The sequence below is a fragment of the Nicotiana tabacum genome, chromosome 9 (assembly GCF_000715075.1).
Source record: "Nicotiana tabacum cultivar K326 chromosome 9, ASM71507v2, whole genome shotgun sequence".
NCBI lineage: Eukaryota > Viridiplantae > Streptophyta > Magnoliopsida > Solanales > Solanaceae > Nicotiana > Nicotiana tabacum.
This window is the reverse complement of record NC_134088.1, coordinates 106964094-106983128: the sequence shown is the minus strand read 5'-3', so window position 1 is coordinate 106983128 and position 19035 is coordinate 106964094. Positions and strand designations below refer to the sequence as shown.

General features: G+C 35.0%; 2 protein-coding genes across 2 annotated transcripts; both read right to left on the bottom strand.

The window, feature by feature from the left end:
- Positions 1-102: 102 nt before the first annotated feature.
- Positions 103-9217, bottom strand: LOC107825698 (T-complex protein 1 subunit beta). Its single transcript, XM_016652586.2, has 12 exons — positions 8882-9217; positions 8446-8507; positions 8297-8353; positions 7843-7908; positions 7638-7749; positions 7102-7230; positions 6230-6301; positions 5892-6007; positions 4533-4609; positions 3383-3868; positions 1407-1722; positions 103-608 (listed from the first exon to the last, which is right to left on the bottom strand). The coding sequence occupies exons 2-12, from the start codon at positions 8449-8451 to the stop codon at positions 465-467; spliced, it is 1581 nt and encodes a 526-aa protein (XP_016508072.2). The 5' UTR covers positions 8452-8507; positions 8882-9217; the 3' UTR covers positions 103-464.
- A 1059-nt stretch (positions 9218-10276) lies between these two features.
- Positions 10277-14934, bottom strand: LOC107825697 (alpha-L-fucosidase 1). The gene is made up of 3 exons (XM_016652585.2): positions 14223-14934; positions 12407-12646; positions 10277-11273 (listed from the first exon to the last, which is right to left on the bottom strand). Exons 1-3 carry the CDS (start codon positions 14768-14770, stop codon positions 10508-10510), a joined length of 1554 nt encoding a protein of 517 aa, XP_016508071.1. The 5' UTR covers positions 14771-14934; the 3' UTR covers positions 10277-10507.
- Between the last annotated feature and the right edge of the window lie 4101 nt (positions 14935-19035).

Below are 19035 nucleotides of genomic sequence, written 5' to 3'. Positions count from 1 at the left end.
CAGTAAAACCTTAATCAACTCCCAAAAGTTTGTTTCCACCTTTTTTTTGAAGTTAGCACATACAATAAAAATAGTCACAAGCATGGTATCAAAACTCTCGTGTTCCCTCGAAGAAAATTTTCTATAGAATAGCCACTCAAAATATTGATGTCATCAGTGAGAACTGCCTATTGAACAAATGTTTGCACCTAAGTTATAAATAATAAGCTTATCCAAACTCGCCCGCTGAAGATACATATTGTCCAACTAAATCTAGAAGCATGCATTTTCTTAAAGCTTACATGATGAAAACAAACCAAAACATTTTCTCCTCAAAAGAAACTACTCAGCGCAGTGCACTTTAGCATGGTTCCAATAGCAATCTATCATTTGACTCGTTTACAGCCCACACCTACCATCTCAAATTCTCAAACCATAATAAAATACGAGTCATCTCAACAGCTTAAACATGACCAATATTGTTTTTACATTCCCTCTCTCCTCCTTGGGGCACAAGTGATGATTTCGTCAACCCTTAGGATCATCTCAGCAGCCTCAGTGGCAGAGAGCAACACTGCCTGTTTGACTTTGAACGACTCAGATATTCCTAGCTCTGCCATATCTCCAACCTGTCAAAGATGCCAAGTTGGATAACTAAATTTAGACAAGTACTACTGTCAATACGCAAGCAAGATAGTTAATCATCTGCACATGATTACGAATTTTTATTAGTGTTATGAAACAAGGGAAATAACATAAAGAACAAAAACAAGAAAGATTGAAGAAAGTCCCTCCGGAGTCCGAAGAGAAAAAGACATTCTCTTTGCTTCTCCCTTTCCATTTAAGAAAGGAGACGCTATTTCCTTCCTTCCATCTCTTCTATTTCTTTTAATGTCAACTAACTCACTTATGACTTCTTATTTCTACAGCTAACTAACAACCCAACAGGCATGGAAAAATGAGATCAGAGTAGGTCCCAATAGCTGATGTTTTACTGTTTAAGTACCAAAGAACACTTGTGCAACAGATACGAAAACAATGACTTTATCCGCGTGCGCGCGCGCAGGGGGGGGGAGGGGGGATTGCCTTTATCAAACGTTGAGTTGCAAACAAATTAAGCAATAATGCCTCAAAGTTAAATGGTGGTTACGGTGAAATCTCCTGAGACGGAAAACAAATCTGACTTGAGATATAATTTTTGCTTTTGAGAAACAGAAAAATGACCATACTGTGAAATATGTGCTTAGTAAAGATGTACGACATCTCATTTGAAAGTATTGACACAATCACACATGCACTTTAAGATATTAAAGCAATTTTAGCTTTTATAGTTTCCATTGTTGCCTTCATTAATTAAAGGCAAATTCAAGCAAATATAAAGCAGAGACAACAAAGTTCATTTCAAAAATCTTAAATCAGTTACTCACAGATCCAGAGATGACATCAATTCCTGCATTGCTTTCCTCCTTGTGGTGTTCCGCACGAAGCTGAGCAATCAACTCCGCACTATCTAATCCGGCATTGTCGGCAATAGTCGTTGGAATTGCCAAAAGTGCACGGGTAAAAGCCTCAATTGCATGAGATCTTTTACCTGGAGTCTTCTTAGCTAGTTCATCAACCGCCTTAGCCATCACCATCTCAGGCCATCCACCTCCAAGTAAAACCCTACTGTCATTTACTGTCTGAGACAGTACGCACAATGCATCGTGCAGAGATCTTTCAGCTTCATCCAGTACATGAGGGCTGAAAATAAGGGATTAAGGGAGATGTTAACAGGGAAACACATCACAAGTATTATCACAGTTAAAATCCCCAAAAAGAAAACAAAACAACTCCAGAAGCAAAGCAAGTTGACCAATTATGAACATATCTGTAAGGGCATTTTCAGAGAACACAAGCATTGAGGAGTCGAGCAGGCCCTCTGGTAAAAGCATAATCAAACAGTCCAACAATGTTGCAGTAAAACTACTTACACTGTCCAAAGTTAGGGGTCTTGATTGAAAGTCGAGGCTTGTCAATTGACATCATATCTTTACTTTTCCAGTCTTTCTAACTTGTTATGTTGTCGTTGCAGAACATCAATCAATCAAAAGTTAATCTTTATTTTGTTAAAATACTTTACTTCCTTGTTCATTGTCTTCAGTTCCTGTGGCGCTGGAAGAGTTTGAGTGAAGGAAAGTGTATTAGATTCAGGCAAGGGATTTAAATAGGGTGAACATGTATCAGACAGTTAAGACACTCGGCTTCTAATTGGAACACATTGTTTTGGGCCCTTTTTAGATCTTTTCAATAGCTGTGCTGTCTTCTTGGACTTGGTCCAGATGGTCCTTTGAATTCAGCTCTCAAGCTTAGTTCCAGTTCTTTTATTTTGACCCGGTAAAGTAATTGAATTAATTATAAACTGGCACCTAGCTGGTGCAGTGTCTTTCTTAATAACCATTGTGTACGGGCCAGCTGCACAACCAAGCTGGCGCAGTATTGTGTGCATAACAGCCACCCAAAAAATCAGTTCCTTACTGCACATTCAAGGAACTGAGTAAATCTATCAAGCAATCTATATTATTTACATCCTTTGATTTGCTTTGTATTTGATTTCATATGTTCTCCTTTTTCCGTTCAAAGATTCTCTGATTTCTCTCTCCATATTTCCCACCATATTGCTGCAGGGATAGAATTCCAAATTGCTCTTGTATCCTAGTCCTTTCCTGTTCCAGCTGAGGAGTAGTTCTTTTGTGTTTCCTGACAACACCACTTCACCTCTAGAAGGTTCAAAAGCACAATTAATCTCCTCTTGTATCCTTGTTTAGCTACTGTTCATCTTATATCTTATCTCTTCTTTATTATTTATTGTATTTACTAAAATATCATTTTTTTATTAAAAAAAATTATAACCTGTCACTGTTCTCTCTCTCTCTCTCTCTCTCTCTCTCTCTCTCTCTCTCTCTCTCTCTCTCTCTCTCTCTCTCTCTCTATATATATATATATATATATATATATATATATATATATATATATATATATATATATATTAGTTTTTCTTCTTTTTCTTTTACATATAAAATTTATTATCCCTAGACTTCTAGAACAATTTAAATGACCAAACAGCCTAAAAGAGGGGGGCGGGTAAAAATTAGGCGTCTACAATGACTTGGCTCAATATTCATGCAAAGGGATATCTTAGTTATGCATAACAAGCTTGAACAAGCAAGTGAAAGAAATAAAAAACTTTTTAGTGAAACATGATCAGTTGATACATCACCAAAGATAAGTGGTCATTTACAATCTCAACAAAATTATACCAAACCATGCAGACAACAATGACCCTGCTCCCCAGCCTTCTATACCAACAAAGGAAGCAGAGGAGAAATTACAATAAAAGACGAACAATATAACACCAACGTACCTTGCACCTCTCAAAACGATTGTACATGCCTGGCCCATTTCAACCCCAGAGAAGTGGATCAGCTTATCTTCACCAATCATAATCTCCTCGATAAGTTTGCAGTGGCCAAGCTTAACAGACTCTGGATTATCAAAGGTTGAGGCAATTTCTCCACCAGTAACTAAACCCAACCGTTCAATACCATCAAAATCAGCATGCTCTATTGCAAGTATCCCTGCATCAGCAAATAGTTCCTCCGGGAAATTGTAGATAAGCTGTCGGTTAACAAAGCAATTTATTCCATGACTAATGATCTTTTGCACCTTCTCTCTCATTTTTTCCTTTTCAGCTGCTTCTAGATCAGCAACCTTGGCCATTGAGTCAACTCGAACACGTGCTCCATATATCTTCACTTTATCTGTATCCATAGCAGTATTTGCCACCAAAATCTTAGCATTTTCAATGCGTTTTGGTTGGCCAACCCCAATCTTTTTGTCCAAAATAAACCTGCATAAAAGAAACTTTACCACTTCAAAAGAGAACATGTAATCCGACGCTTGTCGTAGATACGTAGCTTTGTCTTTCAAAGAGAAAAAGGAACGGAGAAACTTATGTTCCATTTAGGGTGTACTGGGGTAATAAAACTTCTCATTCGCATAAAATGCGAGAAATTTTGTTCTAAATCAAGTCTGGCTTATATGGTTTGGACTCATTAATGCGGATTGAGTGTTTTCAGCTACTCTAATCTAGAGAATCCTGGAATAAACAAACACCAATCTAGCTGTACTGGAAAAGAGTTTTGCGGTTAATTCTCGGACTAAGGTCGACCGACCATTGTGAAAGATTCCGTACATCCATCCTAGATAGCCATCTTATAAGACAATAACCTAGCTTCATGCTGGTTCAAGGCAGAATCTTCTAAAATTAGTTTAGGCCCAAGAAAACCATATATACGAACATCAGGTTCATCTACTGATCAATATAGTAACGTATGCATTGGAATAACATTGGATAAACAGGCTGCTTTCACTAAGGTAAACAAAGAACACATAAAACAATAGTCATGTCTTTGATTGGAAATTACCATGTTTGAACAATAATTAATCAAAGAAGAGCTAGACATGCGACGAATATACATCTAGTAGTAAATAGTTCGAACCAGAGGACCCACCCTTCATCTAAAAATGAATCCTTCAATGAACCTCCAGGTTTCTTAATTATCTGGATTGCCTCAAGATTGGTACTGCCCTGTCATTACAATTAATATAAAAAAAGATTTAAAACATGAAAAATGAATAAAACTAGCAGGAGGGAATGTGAAAGAGTTAATGGGGAAAAACACATTTTTTACCAATAGATAAGTGACAGATATGTCTTCATGTTAATTTTTCACATTAGATAATATAAGGCAGAAGGTGATGAATCCACAATATGAAAGAAAGCGAAACAGTCCTAATTTTGGCGAAATCAAATTTCAACCCCTTGAAAGAAAAATACTTAGTTTCTGACTGAGGAAAGAGGAAAAAACTGTGTTTTTCTTAGATAAGGAAGAGGAAACTAAGTCTCATTCAGATTTAAAAAAATGAAATTACTTTCAAATGTTTCTCCTTTTTTGATCTTAGTCACATAGTTCCTCTCTATCCGCATGCAACATAAGACTTCGTTGCATCGGCTTTGACGAGAATCTCAGTAGCTCCCTTCCCACAATGTTGCGTCTCACAAGCATAAAAAACGCAATGATTTAAGTTACATACACTACAGCTTAAAGATTTTTTACACTATCCGTGTGTTTTAACCAGGGATAGTAGAGAGTTGCAATTTCTCATCAATGTTTATCATAGAGATTTACCTGTAATTGCAGCTTTATAAGAGACCTCATTGTGTTAATATGTGCACATAAAATTTAAAGTCAAAAAGTAATACAACACTTCAGGGATGTGATGCCACATAAAAATTACTTCAGATTTAATCTCTTCATCTTCTTACCCAACAATCCACATTGAGTGATGCAGGAATATTTACCAGTAAACAACTCCCTAATTAGTCTATATGCCACTCTAACTGTAAATAATAAATACTCCCTCCTGATCATTGAATGACACTTAGTTGAGTACTTGTAATGCTTGACTAATGCATTATACAAGCAAAGCAAGAGTAGGACAAAAGAACTACTATTAACATAATACTCCACTATCGAAATGCTTCCTTTTGCTCACTGAGTCAAACAAAGTGATTTAAGTGTATTACTTCATCAATTTAATTGGAAAGTATTTAAGGTCAAACATTAAACAACAGTACTCAATTAGATTCTCATAGCAACAACTTAATTAAGTCAAAGTGCTTTGTCAGAACATGCAGTTATACCTCATTGCAAAGTCGTCAAGCTACATAACTGATGCAGACAAACATCTATAGGATAATGCAAAAGAAAAAAAGGGATTGGAAAAATAATTGCCGATAGAGCTGAGATCACAAGTTTAAAAAGAAAAATATGCTCTTCATAAGATGCTAAAACAGATGAAATATTCACCTTTAACCTCATAACCGCATCAACAGCCAGTTTTGCAAAATGCTCCTTGTCCTGAGACAAGATTTTTGAGCTCAAAGTAGTCCTTGCAATATTCATTAAGTCAGATCTAAACTTCTCTGCAACATCAAAAGATTAAAAAAATTATGACCATATCATTCTGAGAAAATCAAGATAAATAAATAACTCTTGGCCATCAGCTACTAGCATCCATGAAAAGTTATCTTGGAATAGTGCAAAGAGAAAGTGGTACACCAGTCTAAGGAAAATCAATATATGCCACTGAATGTAGGTTCTCTGCTACGATGTTACATACAGCTAAACAACTCAAGCAACGATACCTGCATCCTGCTTGTTATCCACGACCTTCTGCTCCAGAACATTGCGTGCACACTCAGATGCCATCCGGAAACCTGATATAAAGAAGCAAATAAACAAGTGAAAGGTACACTAAGCATGATACCAAAACCTCAAGAACTTTAACTTTATTGCTAAGAAATAGGAACTTGCTATGTTTTGTCTTTGATAAACAGAATAGAAATAGATTTTCGCAGTTTTGGATGGAAATGTCCAGATGGGAAGGAATTTATGCCGTCTCTTGGCAATCTCTCCTTTATAGTAGTAGATTTTTATTTTTTTTGATAGTAGTAGATTTTTTTAAACTGAGGTGTCTGGGCCAGCTTGCTGCACCTTGACTATTCCTCCAAGTACCTTCTACCTCCGTACCAGGTAACTTTCAGCCCACCAACACTACGGCAAATGAGATGAAATCACCTAGTAATTTTGTCTTGCTGGAAATAGTAGTTGAGTTCTTATTTTCTTTAATTGTATTAGGTAGAACCTATAGATTCTAACTAACACAGACTCCATCATGAAAATGAAACTCTAGATTCTAACTAACATAGACTCCATCATGAAAACCAACATTGTGACATATTTGGATGATATTTGCTACTGCAGCATTCAAATATCATCCAAGGATCAATCTTTTGCTAGATTTAACAAGTGTCACGCCTCAGAAAGCAAGTACACCAGATGCTTCAATAGATAAAAGAAAAGATGCCCAAATAAAGACAAAGTAGCAAGCAAATTTGATAAAGCAGCACAGTAAGTAGTTTGTACTCTACTGTTCTGCACATAGGAAGCTTGAAGGATGCCTTAATAATATACATACACATGTGTATAAGAAAGACATCATATCATCAGAACAAACCTGAAATAATTGTCATCGGATGAATTTTTGAATTTACCAGCTTTTCTGCCTCCCTCAAAAGTTCTCCAGCCAAAACGACTACTGAAGTTGTCCCATCACCAACTTCATCATCCTGTACCTTGGAGATATCTTACAAAGGGTCAAGGTATAACATTCATAAATCATATCATTTTGTTCCCCAGGATATTTCCTGTGATAAAGTTTCAGCGTCTATCTCCTTCAACTATCTGTAAAAAGTCTTAAATAAGCGGTATATATCTGGCCTTTTTCTTTAATTATAACTTAAACCAGAAAACAAAGAGGAAGAGAGTAGTGGTGTAATCTTCCACTGAAACCCTTATTACCTGTTTACTGATTTGTCCACTGTAATCTATTAAACACTATGTTACATGGATTCATATTCGGATGCGAACCAACTTTAACTTCACTAGTAGTGTCCATGGAGTTACCAACCAACTAGAGATACTATTACTTCAAGAAAAATGATCCCTTACTTCAGGAAAAAATAACAAGAAACACAGAAATATCAAGGATACCCACGAGGACCTTGGCAGCTGGATTGTCAATATGGAGGGACTTCAAAATTGTTGCACCATCATTGGTAACTGTAACACTGTGTCCTCTGCCTGTCGATTGCAAAATTTTATCCTGCAAATATTGAAAAAAAATGTAGTATCTGTCAAACCACAACCCTAACTCTTCTCAATACCTGCAAAATACATAATCAAAGACTGGGCTTACCATCCCCTTAGGTCCTAAGGTTGTCTTTACCAAGTCAGCAATTGCCATTGCTCCGATAAACGACGCCTAGAATTTCAAACACTAAATGATTTCAGAAAACTAAAGAATATTAAGCATCTAGCAGATTCTCAAAAAAACACATATTACCATGGCAATGCAACATATAAACCTGTCTTTTCTCACCATAGATGGAAAATTATCATAACTGTATACTATGATCACATGATGCTCGGATATTCAATATTCAATGGTGAAGTCAGAAATTTTTTCACTAAGAGTGTTCAAGATTTAATACATACAAAGTAATATTTGACCTATATACACAATATAATTGTTTGGTGAAGGGTGTTCAACTGACCACCCTTGAGCCTATGTGGCTCCGCCACTGCTCAGTAACTTATTAAAATAGCTTCTAAGCAACCTCAGTCGGTATTTGCTGAGAAATGAGACTTACCATCCTAGCGCGCTCGCCCTTTTCTTCAGTGGCTTCATCTTTGAAGATTTTGTCAATCTGAGAACATAAAAGAACATTAGACATAGAATCCACAAGCTAAATATTTTTAAAACAAACCAAAAAGGGGGGGAAAAGCAATCACAACATACCGCCATTCGAAAGAAAATGGAGATGCGAAGCTGAAACCCAAAAGCTGAACTTTAACAACGATCTAAAACAACAAAACAGGTGTTATATCACAACATTACAGAGTCAGTTCAAGAACAAATGTAATTATTCAAAACCATCAAATTATAAAATCTACTTCTTTTTTTCAATTAACTAAATAAAAAATCAAATCTTTTGTTATAGTGAATAAAAATCAAATATTTAATGCAAAACATAGCAAAACTAGGTCATTTACAGAATACCCATTAGTTGGAAAATCTTAAAGAAAACAAACATAGTGAGTAAATCAGCCACAAGAGAACTCTAAGGAAATTATATGAAAAATCAAGACTAGGGCAAAAGATGTGTAGAAGGAAAAATTAAAGGAACAGGGCTTGTTTAATGCTATAAAAGAGCATGGGAAAGAAAACAATGAACCTGAAATAATAATGCCGTCGACGGTGGCGGCGCCGGAAAAAGCTACTGGCACTAGTGAAAGTGGGAAAGTGAGAAGGGTTCGGGAGGAAGTGGGAAAATAGAGGTTTAAATGGTCTGATTGGTATTTTATTAGTTTACTGAGGGTATAATGGTCCTTAGAATTTAATGGGCTTGCTCGTTTTGCCGGATCCAATAAGATCGGAGCAAGTGCACAGATAACCGATTTTGGGACTCACAAGTGGCTAGACTTACAAGTGGCTAAATGCTTAAATATTTGTAAGTCTAGCCACTTGTGAAGCAAGTGTTTAGGTATTGCTTCGAAGAGGATCTTGTACAAAAGAGAATGTTGAGTTTTATGAGGAATTTAAATGTTACATGAGTGAAAGGATGGTTAAATTTAAAGTTTATAACTTGGATGGAGATATGCAGATGCGAGGGTGGAGTTACGGGTTCGGACGAATTCAATAATATTTGCTTAGATTTTATATTTATATAAAAATTTATTAAATGTGTATAAATATTCAATTGCGTACCCATTAACAAAGATAAGCTATCAATTTATGGCAAATTCATAACTCATAAATTTAAAATCTGGGCTCCACCTTGAGTAGTGGGTTGAGATCACTAGTTTGATCGGGGATAACTGATGTTTTCTGCTTTGTCTTTTGAACTTTTATTGTGGGTGTAAAGAGAAATTGTATACTCTTCACATATCAGTTTTCTTGTTTTGGTAAAGACAACAATGGTAAGGTTAGTCGAGTCCATGAGTCAGGAATTCCTATTTTAGTTTAAATGGTGGGTTTTAAGGTTTTATTTTTTGGATTCAAACATTTTGTGCCACATCATTAAATTATTATCGGAAATGTATTTCTAACTAAGAGTATGTTTGGTGTGGTAGCAATAATAAAGGGACTATTTTGTTACAAAATAAAGAAAAGTAACGTTACACCATTTTTAACGATTGAGTGACCACATAAGCAATCAACTCACATTTCCTATAATATTTAGGTAAAGTTGAGTGACTTTTTGATTACAAAATATTGTGGAATAACTTTATGTGATACTCAAAGTTAAGTAATTATTTATTACAAAAAATAGTTTAGCGACTTTAGTACAATAAAATAAAAGTTAGAAATGAACACCCGTAAAGTTATCCATACATACAAATGGAACTAACTCTCTAGCCAGTTAATGACTCAAATATGCTAAGATGACTTGAGGTCATTTACTTACATTACATTACACAACATTCACCAAAATTATGTCAAAACCTCTCTGATAGTATGCAATGGGAAATTATTAAAAATCGAAGTAAACGAGAGTTCCTGCAGAGTTCACACACTAACAATAAGTGAATCTCGAAATGTGTGAATTTTGTATTTGAGATTTATGAACTTTATATTGCAACACTTGAAATGAGGTTAAAATTACTAAGACAAGCATTAGACAAATCAAGGTTCATGTCCAGTACACTGAAAGTTGCTCAACAAAGATTAGATGGGAGCAGTTTCATAATAGTTGCTCCACACTAATGTAAGTTGTGTTTTATAAACTTTACACGTTACAACACCTGAAATCGGAGAAAAATACACACACGAAAACATCAGAAAAGATGCTCAAGAAAGATTAGATGGAAGCAGATTGAGACCGGTTGTATGCAGTTCTCCTGAAAACTAAGCTGTTAATGAACTTTGATTTAGTGTGTGTATCAGAGACATGTCTTGAAACAGAATAAGAATCCATGTAAATTCCCAAGTGGGAAATTAGAGGGCACACCCTTGACTTGTCAATAACCAACCTTAACAGGTGAGATTTCACGGTAGGAAAAACTAACAGCCTCCGATATCCTACTGTCGTTCCACTTACCACTTGTTGCCATTTTCCATTTTCATCTAATATATCAAGATGAAACTCGATAATCCGTTGTCCCATTTGAATTGGTTCTTGAAGTTCCAAGACATTGAAAGTTATAACTTGTCGAAAATCTAAATATAGTTCCCAGTCTGATTGTCCTTGATCTGGAGCCCAATAGGTATATAACCCTTCCTCAATAACATTCTGGGGTCCGAACTGAGAATTATTCGGACCTCCCCGTGTACTGCTGGCAGAAAGAAGAGCAGACTTTGCAATATTATGGGAGAATATAGAATCACGAAGCTCAGAGAATTCTTTGAGGACTTGTATATCTTCATCTGATATGAGACCGGATGAATTTGGGGGTACATTTAGCAATAAGAGACAGTTTCTACCGACTGATTTGTAATATAAATCCAGAAGAGTCAATGCACTTTTTGGCTTTTCTGATGTGTGCCAAAACCAACCAGGTCGGATAGACACATCACACTCAGCGGGAACCCAGTCATGGCCAAACGGGTCCCCCTCCCTTGAGTATCTGTTGAATACATGAAAAATAACCAAAGACAAAAGGAAGCTCAGTGCGCATAGAGAAAAGAATTGAATAAAACAGACTGTGATGCATCATTTGAAGGCCCTTTATCCATATAGATTTCTTGTTTCAGTTGACGGACTTTATGAGCGATAGGGGGCTTTAAATTTTATGGAAGGCGTTAATACCATCTTTTCTCTGACAAAGTGACAATTAATCTCAATGTGTTTAGTTCTCTCATGGAACACTGGATTTGATCCAATATGAAGAGCAGCTTGATTATCACACACAAGTCCCATCTGGCTGATCTCACCAAATTTCAACTCCTTGAGCAACTGTTTGATCCAAATTAGCTCACATGTCGCCATAGTCATTGCTCGATATTTTGCTTCTGCACTAGACCGAGCAACTACATTCTGTTTCTTGCTCTTCCAAGACACCAAATTACCTCCTACTAAGACACAATATCTAGATGTAGAACGTCTATCAGAAGGTTATCCCTAACTGCTACAACCATTTTGACTCTCACAATATGCTAAAGCAAAAAATCTTTCCAACTCGAGCAGCAGGATTCATTACTTCTTAACAAGGTTCCACTGCAGGAAACAGAGATGGTCTATTTACTCCATGCAAAATGTCAAATTCGACTAATATGACAGATCTATAGGGCCACTGTATTGAGAACAATAAATTTTAAAAATAGTTTTTACTAGTAAAGTACTTTTCTAAAGAAAACATATTGATCACAATTATAAATGGGAGGATTTTTCTTCAAACTTTTACAAACATATTAGAGCAAAAATTTTGGTTACTAGTGAATGATATGAACTTTATTTTTTTGATAACCCAGATATCCTTGTAGTTAGCTGATCTGGCCACAGTTGGCCTACCGGTTAAAAAACTCGGGAGAATATGGACCCGCCCCTCTACCCTACTCCCAATTAAGTGCCAGGTTTTGTGTCGGAAGCAGGGTTCGAACTCATGGCATGTGTCCAATCCACACATCGGGCATCCTTACAACTGAACCAAACCCCTGAGGGCTTGAAGGATATGCCCATTATAATGGAAAACAATGAGAGAAGAAGTTTTGCTGAAAGCAAATAAGAATATGAAGATGAGATTAGTAAAACAAGACTTACCTCAAATCATTATCACCGCCAATCTTGACAGCACTGCAGTTGAAAAGGGACCAGCAAGTGGTTCCAGCAACACCAGCCTCGTCCCCAACCCACCTTGTATCAGGACCGGCATCAGAGAAGATCGCAGCTCCAGGTTGGAGTTGATGAATAAGGCTAAACCAATCATCAAAGAAATACTTCATATCCTTCTCACCATCACCTTTTGCACCATCTAAAAAAATATATTTAATCTCTCCATATCTGCCCAATCAGGGTAGGGATTGCTGTTAGAAGTTTCTCTACTCATTGAAAGTCAGCAGGAAACAAAAAGCAGTTAATTCCATAAGGTCTGCCTATATATGCTGAGTAATCAAGTTTCACATATTTCTTTGTCTAAATACGCGTGTAAGTTTTGACGTGCAACCCCTTTTATGTTAAGGGAAGTGAGTGGATAATAGTTCATAGCACTCGAACAAGTTAATTTCTGCCGCATAAAACTGAGCTATGTTGCTCAGATCTTCCAAAGCGCCGTTGCACCCGTGTCGGATCCTCCAAAAAGGAATGGCCTTTGGAGGATCCGACACACACTCGGCATCATTTTTGAAAGATCCAAGCAACATAGAAAATGAGTACAAGTGATTATAAGAAATGGTAAAAGATACAATTAGTGCGATTTGCACTACTTAATGAGAATCAAGCAAATCAAATTGGTCAAGGTGCGGAAATCCTTTTCTGTTACTTCTCCTTTCTACTTACCTTCCAAGGAGCTAGGACTAACGGAACCCTTAAAATTTTGAAAGAAAAGTTAACTTGAAGAGTTTGAGTAACCATTCATAATGTCAAGGATTTCTCTTTTTTCTTTCTTCAGCAAGATGATTGAAGTTCTTGATCTAGCCAAATGGCAACTTAGAAACTAATGAAACAACTATTACTAATGAAGTTTAGGTTACAATGATAAGAAATAGCGAAATAAACAACCAAAACACATACAAACTTATGCATGGTGGGAGCCGGATCCTCTCATACATTTGTCCGAGGACCTAAATTACCACGATTCGAGTAAGGTTGTGACTTCATGTTTTTCGTGTCTGTAGATACATGTGCCTGTCCTAGGGAAAAAAGTACTATAAATCTTCAAGGTTTCTAAAATTTTGAAGAACTGTCCTATAAATGTGCCGTCTGGCACAAACAATTAAACTGTTATATGTTAATATTTGTGTGGCTTCAAAGGCATTAGTACGAAACAAGACCAAATGAAGCAAAAGAGATAATGAGGATTCATCATATAGCCGACCCCGACAAGCTTGGAATTAAGCGTAGTAGTTGATTTTGCTGTTCTTTGAAGTCATTAGTAAGTCTAACGAATCACAAATCCGGTCATCATAGAACTCATAATTTAAAGAATCATTCCAAATTGGCACCATTAAAACTCACAAAGCCATAACTAGCATTTTCTTAATTGATGTCAATGCTTGTCATATTAGTCAATATAAGTAACTGAAGTACGAAATACAGATAATACCTAATCACAGCGCGAATAACTTCATAATGCCAGAACTAGCTATGATCCAACAGCACATATTTACTCTTTCTCTAATAAGAGTTAAAACTATTATCTCACTAACTGAGAAACTACGTTCACCTCTTATGTAGAAGCTTAAATTGTTAGAAAGGTAACACTTTTATTTGTTTATTTATTTATTTATTTCAGGTCTGCGACAATAACACCACAATAGAGTAGTAAAATCCAACAAACCAAGAAATGCTCTTAAATTCACAAACACAATCTCGAATCAATTGAAAAACAAAGCACAGAACAAAAAGCGAAAAATTTTACCTAGTAAGCAACTCAGTCATTTGCCCCATATAATATTCATTATACTCAAGAGTCTCACCATAACAAGATTCATGCCTATCCCAAGGAGAAAGGTACAACCCCAACTCCAAACCAGCATTTCTTGCAGCTTTAGCCAATTCAGCTACAACATCACCAGACCCACTTTTCCAAGGACTTGATTTAACAGAATAATCAGTGTACTGTGAAGGCCAAAGGCAAAAACCATCGTGGTGTTTAGCAGTTAAGATAACTCTCTTAAAACCAGAATCTTTAGCCACTTTAACCCATTGCGTAGCATTTAATGAACTTGGGTTGAAAATTGATGGGTCAACATGGCCTGTTCCCCACTCCGTGTTTGTAAAAGTGTTGGTACCAAAGTGCAAGAAAAGTGCCATTTCTGCAATTTGCCATGAGATTTGGCGGGATTTTGGTATTGGTAGAATTGGAATTGGGGGTGGCTTTGGATGTAAAGATTGTGAAGTTCTTGAAATGAAAAGGAGGATTATGATGATATTGAGGTTTAGTTTATTGGGTATGTTCAATGTCATCTTGTGAAAACCGGCGACTCCAGTATTGCCGTAGAGTGGCGGAGTTTACCGGCGACTTTTATGTCTCCGGCGACTCCAAGTGTTGACTTAAGAAAGAGGACTGGGTTTTGCACTTTTATGTCACTACCTCAATGTCCATAATTATTTTTCCATGTTTTGGAAATAGGGGTTCGTTTGCTACTATAATTAATATTGAGATAAATTTACCCTATATTTAATTGAGTATAAAATTATAGTATAATTAATCTCAAAATTAATTATGTGAGATTGTATTTATTTTTATAAGAGTATAATAATAATTTCGGAATAATTAATTTTGAGATCACTTATTTTCCAACCATACGATCGGAAAAAAATGTCTATACCTCAAAGAGTCACATGATCCACTATCGATAACTACTCCATATAGTTAAAATAACCTTTAAAGAAATAATGCAAAATTTGATCTTTACACTTTTACATATTCTCTTACTTTTTTGCCATCTATTTCTTTTCTTGTAATATTACTCAAATATACTGAGAAGATTAGTTTTGGTTCGAACTTGTAGCAATTTATATTTAAAAAAACATAAGCATGAGGTTGAAGTGTACCATAATTTGTGGTAATTTATAGTAATTGAAGTATGGTTTTTTTGTACACGGATTAAAAGTTTTATGTTATGTAATTGTTCCACGTAAATTGGTGGAAATGGTGCAAGAACTTCTAAACGAATTTATTAAGGTCTTAGAATAGTCCATCTATCCATCACAGAATTAAATTTTTGAATTGAATGCTCAATTTATTAAGTTCAAAAGAAGTCTTCCAAACGACACTCAAAATCAAGAAATACTGTTGACATGCTGATTAAACCAACAATCAACATGTATATATAAACCAACCACATAATCTTATATTGAATTCTACACTATTTGCACCTTTATGAGTTTTTATGGGTGGTCATTTAACTTTATGTTCATTACGCAAAAGTTACTTTTTTTGCTTGTGTTACGTAAAAATCATTCAACCTTGTATTCATTACCTAAAAGTCATTTTACTTTCTTTTGTTACACAAAAATCATTTTACTTTACTCTATTTATCACAAAAGTCACCTTGACCAGATTTTACAATACTTTTATCTGCAAAACTATTATGCCCTTGACATTATAAATCCTCTCATTTATATAATACCTTCTATATGATATACTATATAATATAGTTTTACCTAGGTATTTTGCTTGTAATTAAAATAACTTTAAATTATTTTATTTATTATTTTTATAATATATTCATACATTTAATTTTTTTTATGGAAATCACTTTGTTTAATCATATTTAAACATGAGCATGTTTTAAATATCAAAACAATAAAAACAATATTTATTTTTTAATATTTATTTGAAATAATAACAAACAGATTTGTTTAGCAGATGATAGTTTTTTTTATAGTCAATAAATTTTTTTATAAAAAATTTCAAAATAATTGTATTTAATATTAAGATTCTTAAAGTTTTATCCGTTAATATTATTTATTTAAAAGTATTAATTTGATGTGTCATTGTGTTAAATGTGGGTATTTTATTTATTGGACTAATGAGTATGGCTTGGCTGATAAATCAATAAGCTTTTATTTTATAGTTTTCAGTAAAAATATTTTATTAAGCTTGGTTAAGAACGTGAACTTGGGATTTGTTCACGGTAATATTACTGACAAATTTAATATCTTGCAAATTAAAGTTAAGAAAAAATTAAATGTACAAATATATTATAAAAATAATAAATAATATCAAATTATTTTAATTATAAGTAAAATACTTGGGTAAAAGTATATTATATAGCATATAATATAGAAGGTATTACATAAATGGGATGATTTAAAGGGCATAATAGACTTTTCAAATGAATGATTTGTAAAATCTAGTCAAAGTGATTATTGTGATAACTAGAGCATAGTAAAATGATTTTTGTGTAACAAGAGAAAGAAAAATGACTTTTGAGTAATGAACATAAAGTTGAGTGACTTTTACGTAACAAAAGAAAGAAAAATGACTTTTGGATAATAAACACAAAGTTGAATGACCACCCATAAAATTTACTCCACCTTTATCCATGTCACAACCCAAAATCTAACTAGCCGTGATGGCACCTAACCTCACCCGCTAGGTAAGCTAAATAATAATAATTCGATTCAATTAATATTTAACTGACTCTAATACACTCCCCAAGGACTGGTAGTACAAATCACGAGCTTCTAAGATTCAGAATTTACAAAGTTGGTGTGAAATAAAATACATCATTTGTTTAAAAATACAAGAATAAATTTTTAAATCTAAAGCTACCAAGATCAAGAGGCAGTTATGACCGGAACAGAGGCCATACACAACAACATCAACATCCAAAATCTGCACGCAAGGTGCAGAAGTGTAGTATGAGTACAACCGCCCCCATGTACTCAATAAGTAATAAACATAATCTTCGGTTGAAAGTAGTGACGAGTTTGGACAAAAGTCAGAGTCCATCATCAACAATTAGGAAATAGTTTATAACAACATAAATAAAACAATACAAGTAATAACTCAAGATATGATGCTCTGTTCGTTCATAATTTTCGAAAATAAACATTTTCTTTTCAAGTATAACAGTAAAACTCAAATCCTTTGCCGAAAATCACTAAAATTATGAGTAAGTATGAAATTTGTGCTTTTTCTCAAAAATTTTAATGACAGATAAGAAATTTCATTATCATATGGCATGGGAAAAAAATACTTCTCTATGCCTACGTATCAAGTAAGCATGTCTAATGCAATGCAACACAGTAGAACTCATGTATTCACACTTTCAAAGTACTCAATCACTCATTATTGTGCGGGGCAGATCCAGCCCAGGGAAGATCCATCCCTCAATATAAAATGCAACTGACATTCAGCCACTCAGTATTGTATAGGGCTAATCCTGCCTAAGAAAATTTATCACAATTATAAATAAATAAGGCAACTCCATGCCCTCGGAAGTCCATCCAAAATATAAATGAATAAGACAACTCCATGACCTAGGAAATCCATCCCAAATATAATATCATTTGCGCTCATTGTGGGGGTGCAAGTTACGGAGGGGTTCCTTCATTCCAAGCGCTATAATAAGTCATTTAGGCCTGTTGCGGCGTACAACCTAATCTCATAGCAATAAAGCCTAGAAGGCCTGCTGCATCGTGCAACCCGATCCATATAATAATAAAACCTATAAGACATGTTGCGGCGTGCAACTCGATCCACATAATTAAAAAGTATATAAAACCAATATGGGCTGCTACAACGTGCAGTCTGATCCCATAAATATCCTCACAATCAGGCCCTCGGCCTCACTCAATCATCAATCTCTCAGTCTCTCGGGCTCACAATGTCATGAAACCAGCCCAAAATGATGATATGATGTATCAATAAATAACAAAAGAGACTGAGATATGATATGCAATGAATGTATATGACTGAGTACGAAATTATAATTTAAACAAATAATTCAACAGCAACATGACCTTTGTGGGTCTCAATAATATCGGCATATAGCCTCAGCATGATTTTTAATATGATTCTCAGCTCGATTTCTGTAACACATGAAAGTATATGGACAATACCAAGATTATTTGACTATACAATTCACGGAATCAATTACTTCACAGTTTCTACGGTACACACCCGTCACCTAACATGTGCGTCACCCCAAACAAATCATATAACATGTAATTTAGGGGTTTATACCCTCAGTTCCAAGTTTAGAAATATTACTTACCTCTAACAAGCCGAATCAAATCCGAGCAAGCTAAACAAAACTTCAGAAAATCCATTCCGCGCGTATCAACCTCCGAACGCCTTCCTACCTCATTTCATAATCATAAAAAATACGGGTCTCAACTCATTTTTATATTTTTCGTAAACACGGGTCTCATCCTATTTTTTATATTTTCGCGACACTTTATGCCCATAATTAAATCATCATATTTTTTCGGTACCTCATGCCCTCATTTCATATCACAACTGCACGGACAATTCACGTGCCAAATATCATTATCAATGCATATAAGATCTACACGATCAATTTATTTCCGATAAAGTAAGTTTAAAATTTTTAAATCAAGTAAAAAAATCAACAAAGAAATGAATTTAATTTAGAAATCATTTGGGTGCAGAAAATAACATTTCAATTAAAATGAAGCACCCGATAGTTGCTGATTTGGATGTAAAACTTATAAGAACTAAAGCACACAATAATTTCTTTTATTCAAAATAACTT

Bases quoted from the DNA above. Each gene is read 5' to 3' on its own strand.
- LOC107825698 (XM_016652586.2), bottom strand. The intron at 6,302-7,101 runs GTTTGTTCTGAT...TCTTTATATCAG, and splicing joins TCCGATGACAATTATTTCAG to GTTTCCGGATGGCATCTGAG. The intron at 6,008-6,229 runs GTATCGTTGCTT...TTGATGTTGCAG, and splicing joins GGATAACAAGCAGGATGCAG to AGAAGTTTAGATCTGACTTA.
- LOC107825697 (XM_016652585.2), bottom strand. From the start codon at position 14,770: ATGACATTGAACATACCCAATAAACTAAACCTCAATATCATCATAATC. The intron at 12,647-14,222 runs GTAAAATTTTTC...CTGATTGGGCAG, and splicing joins ATGACTGAGTTGCTTACTAG to ATATGGAGAGATTAAATATA. The intron at 11,274-12,406 runs GTAAGTCTTGTT...TGTATTCAACAG, and splicing joins GGCGGTGATAATGATTTGAG to ATACTCAAGGGAGGGGGACC.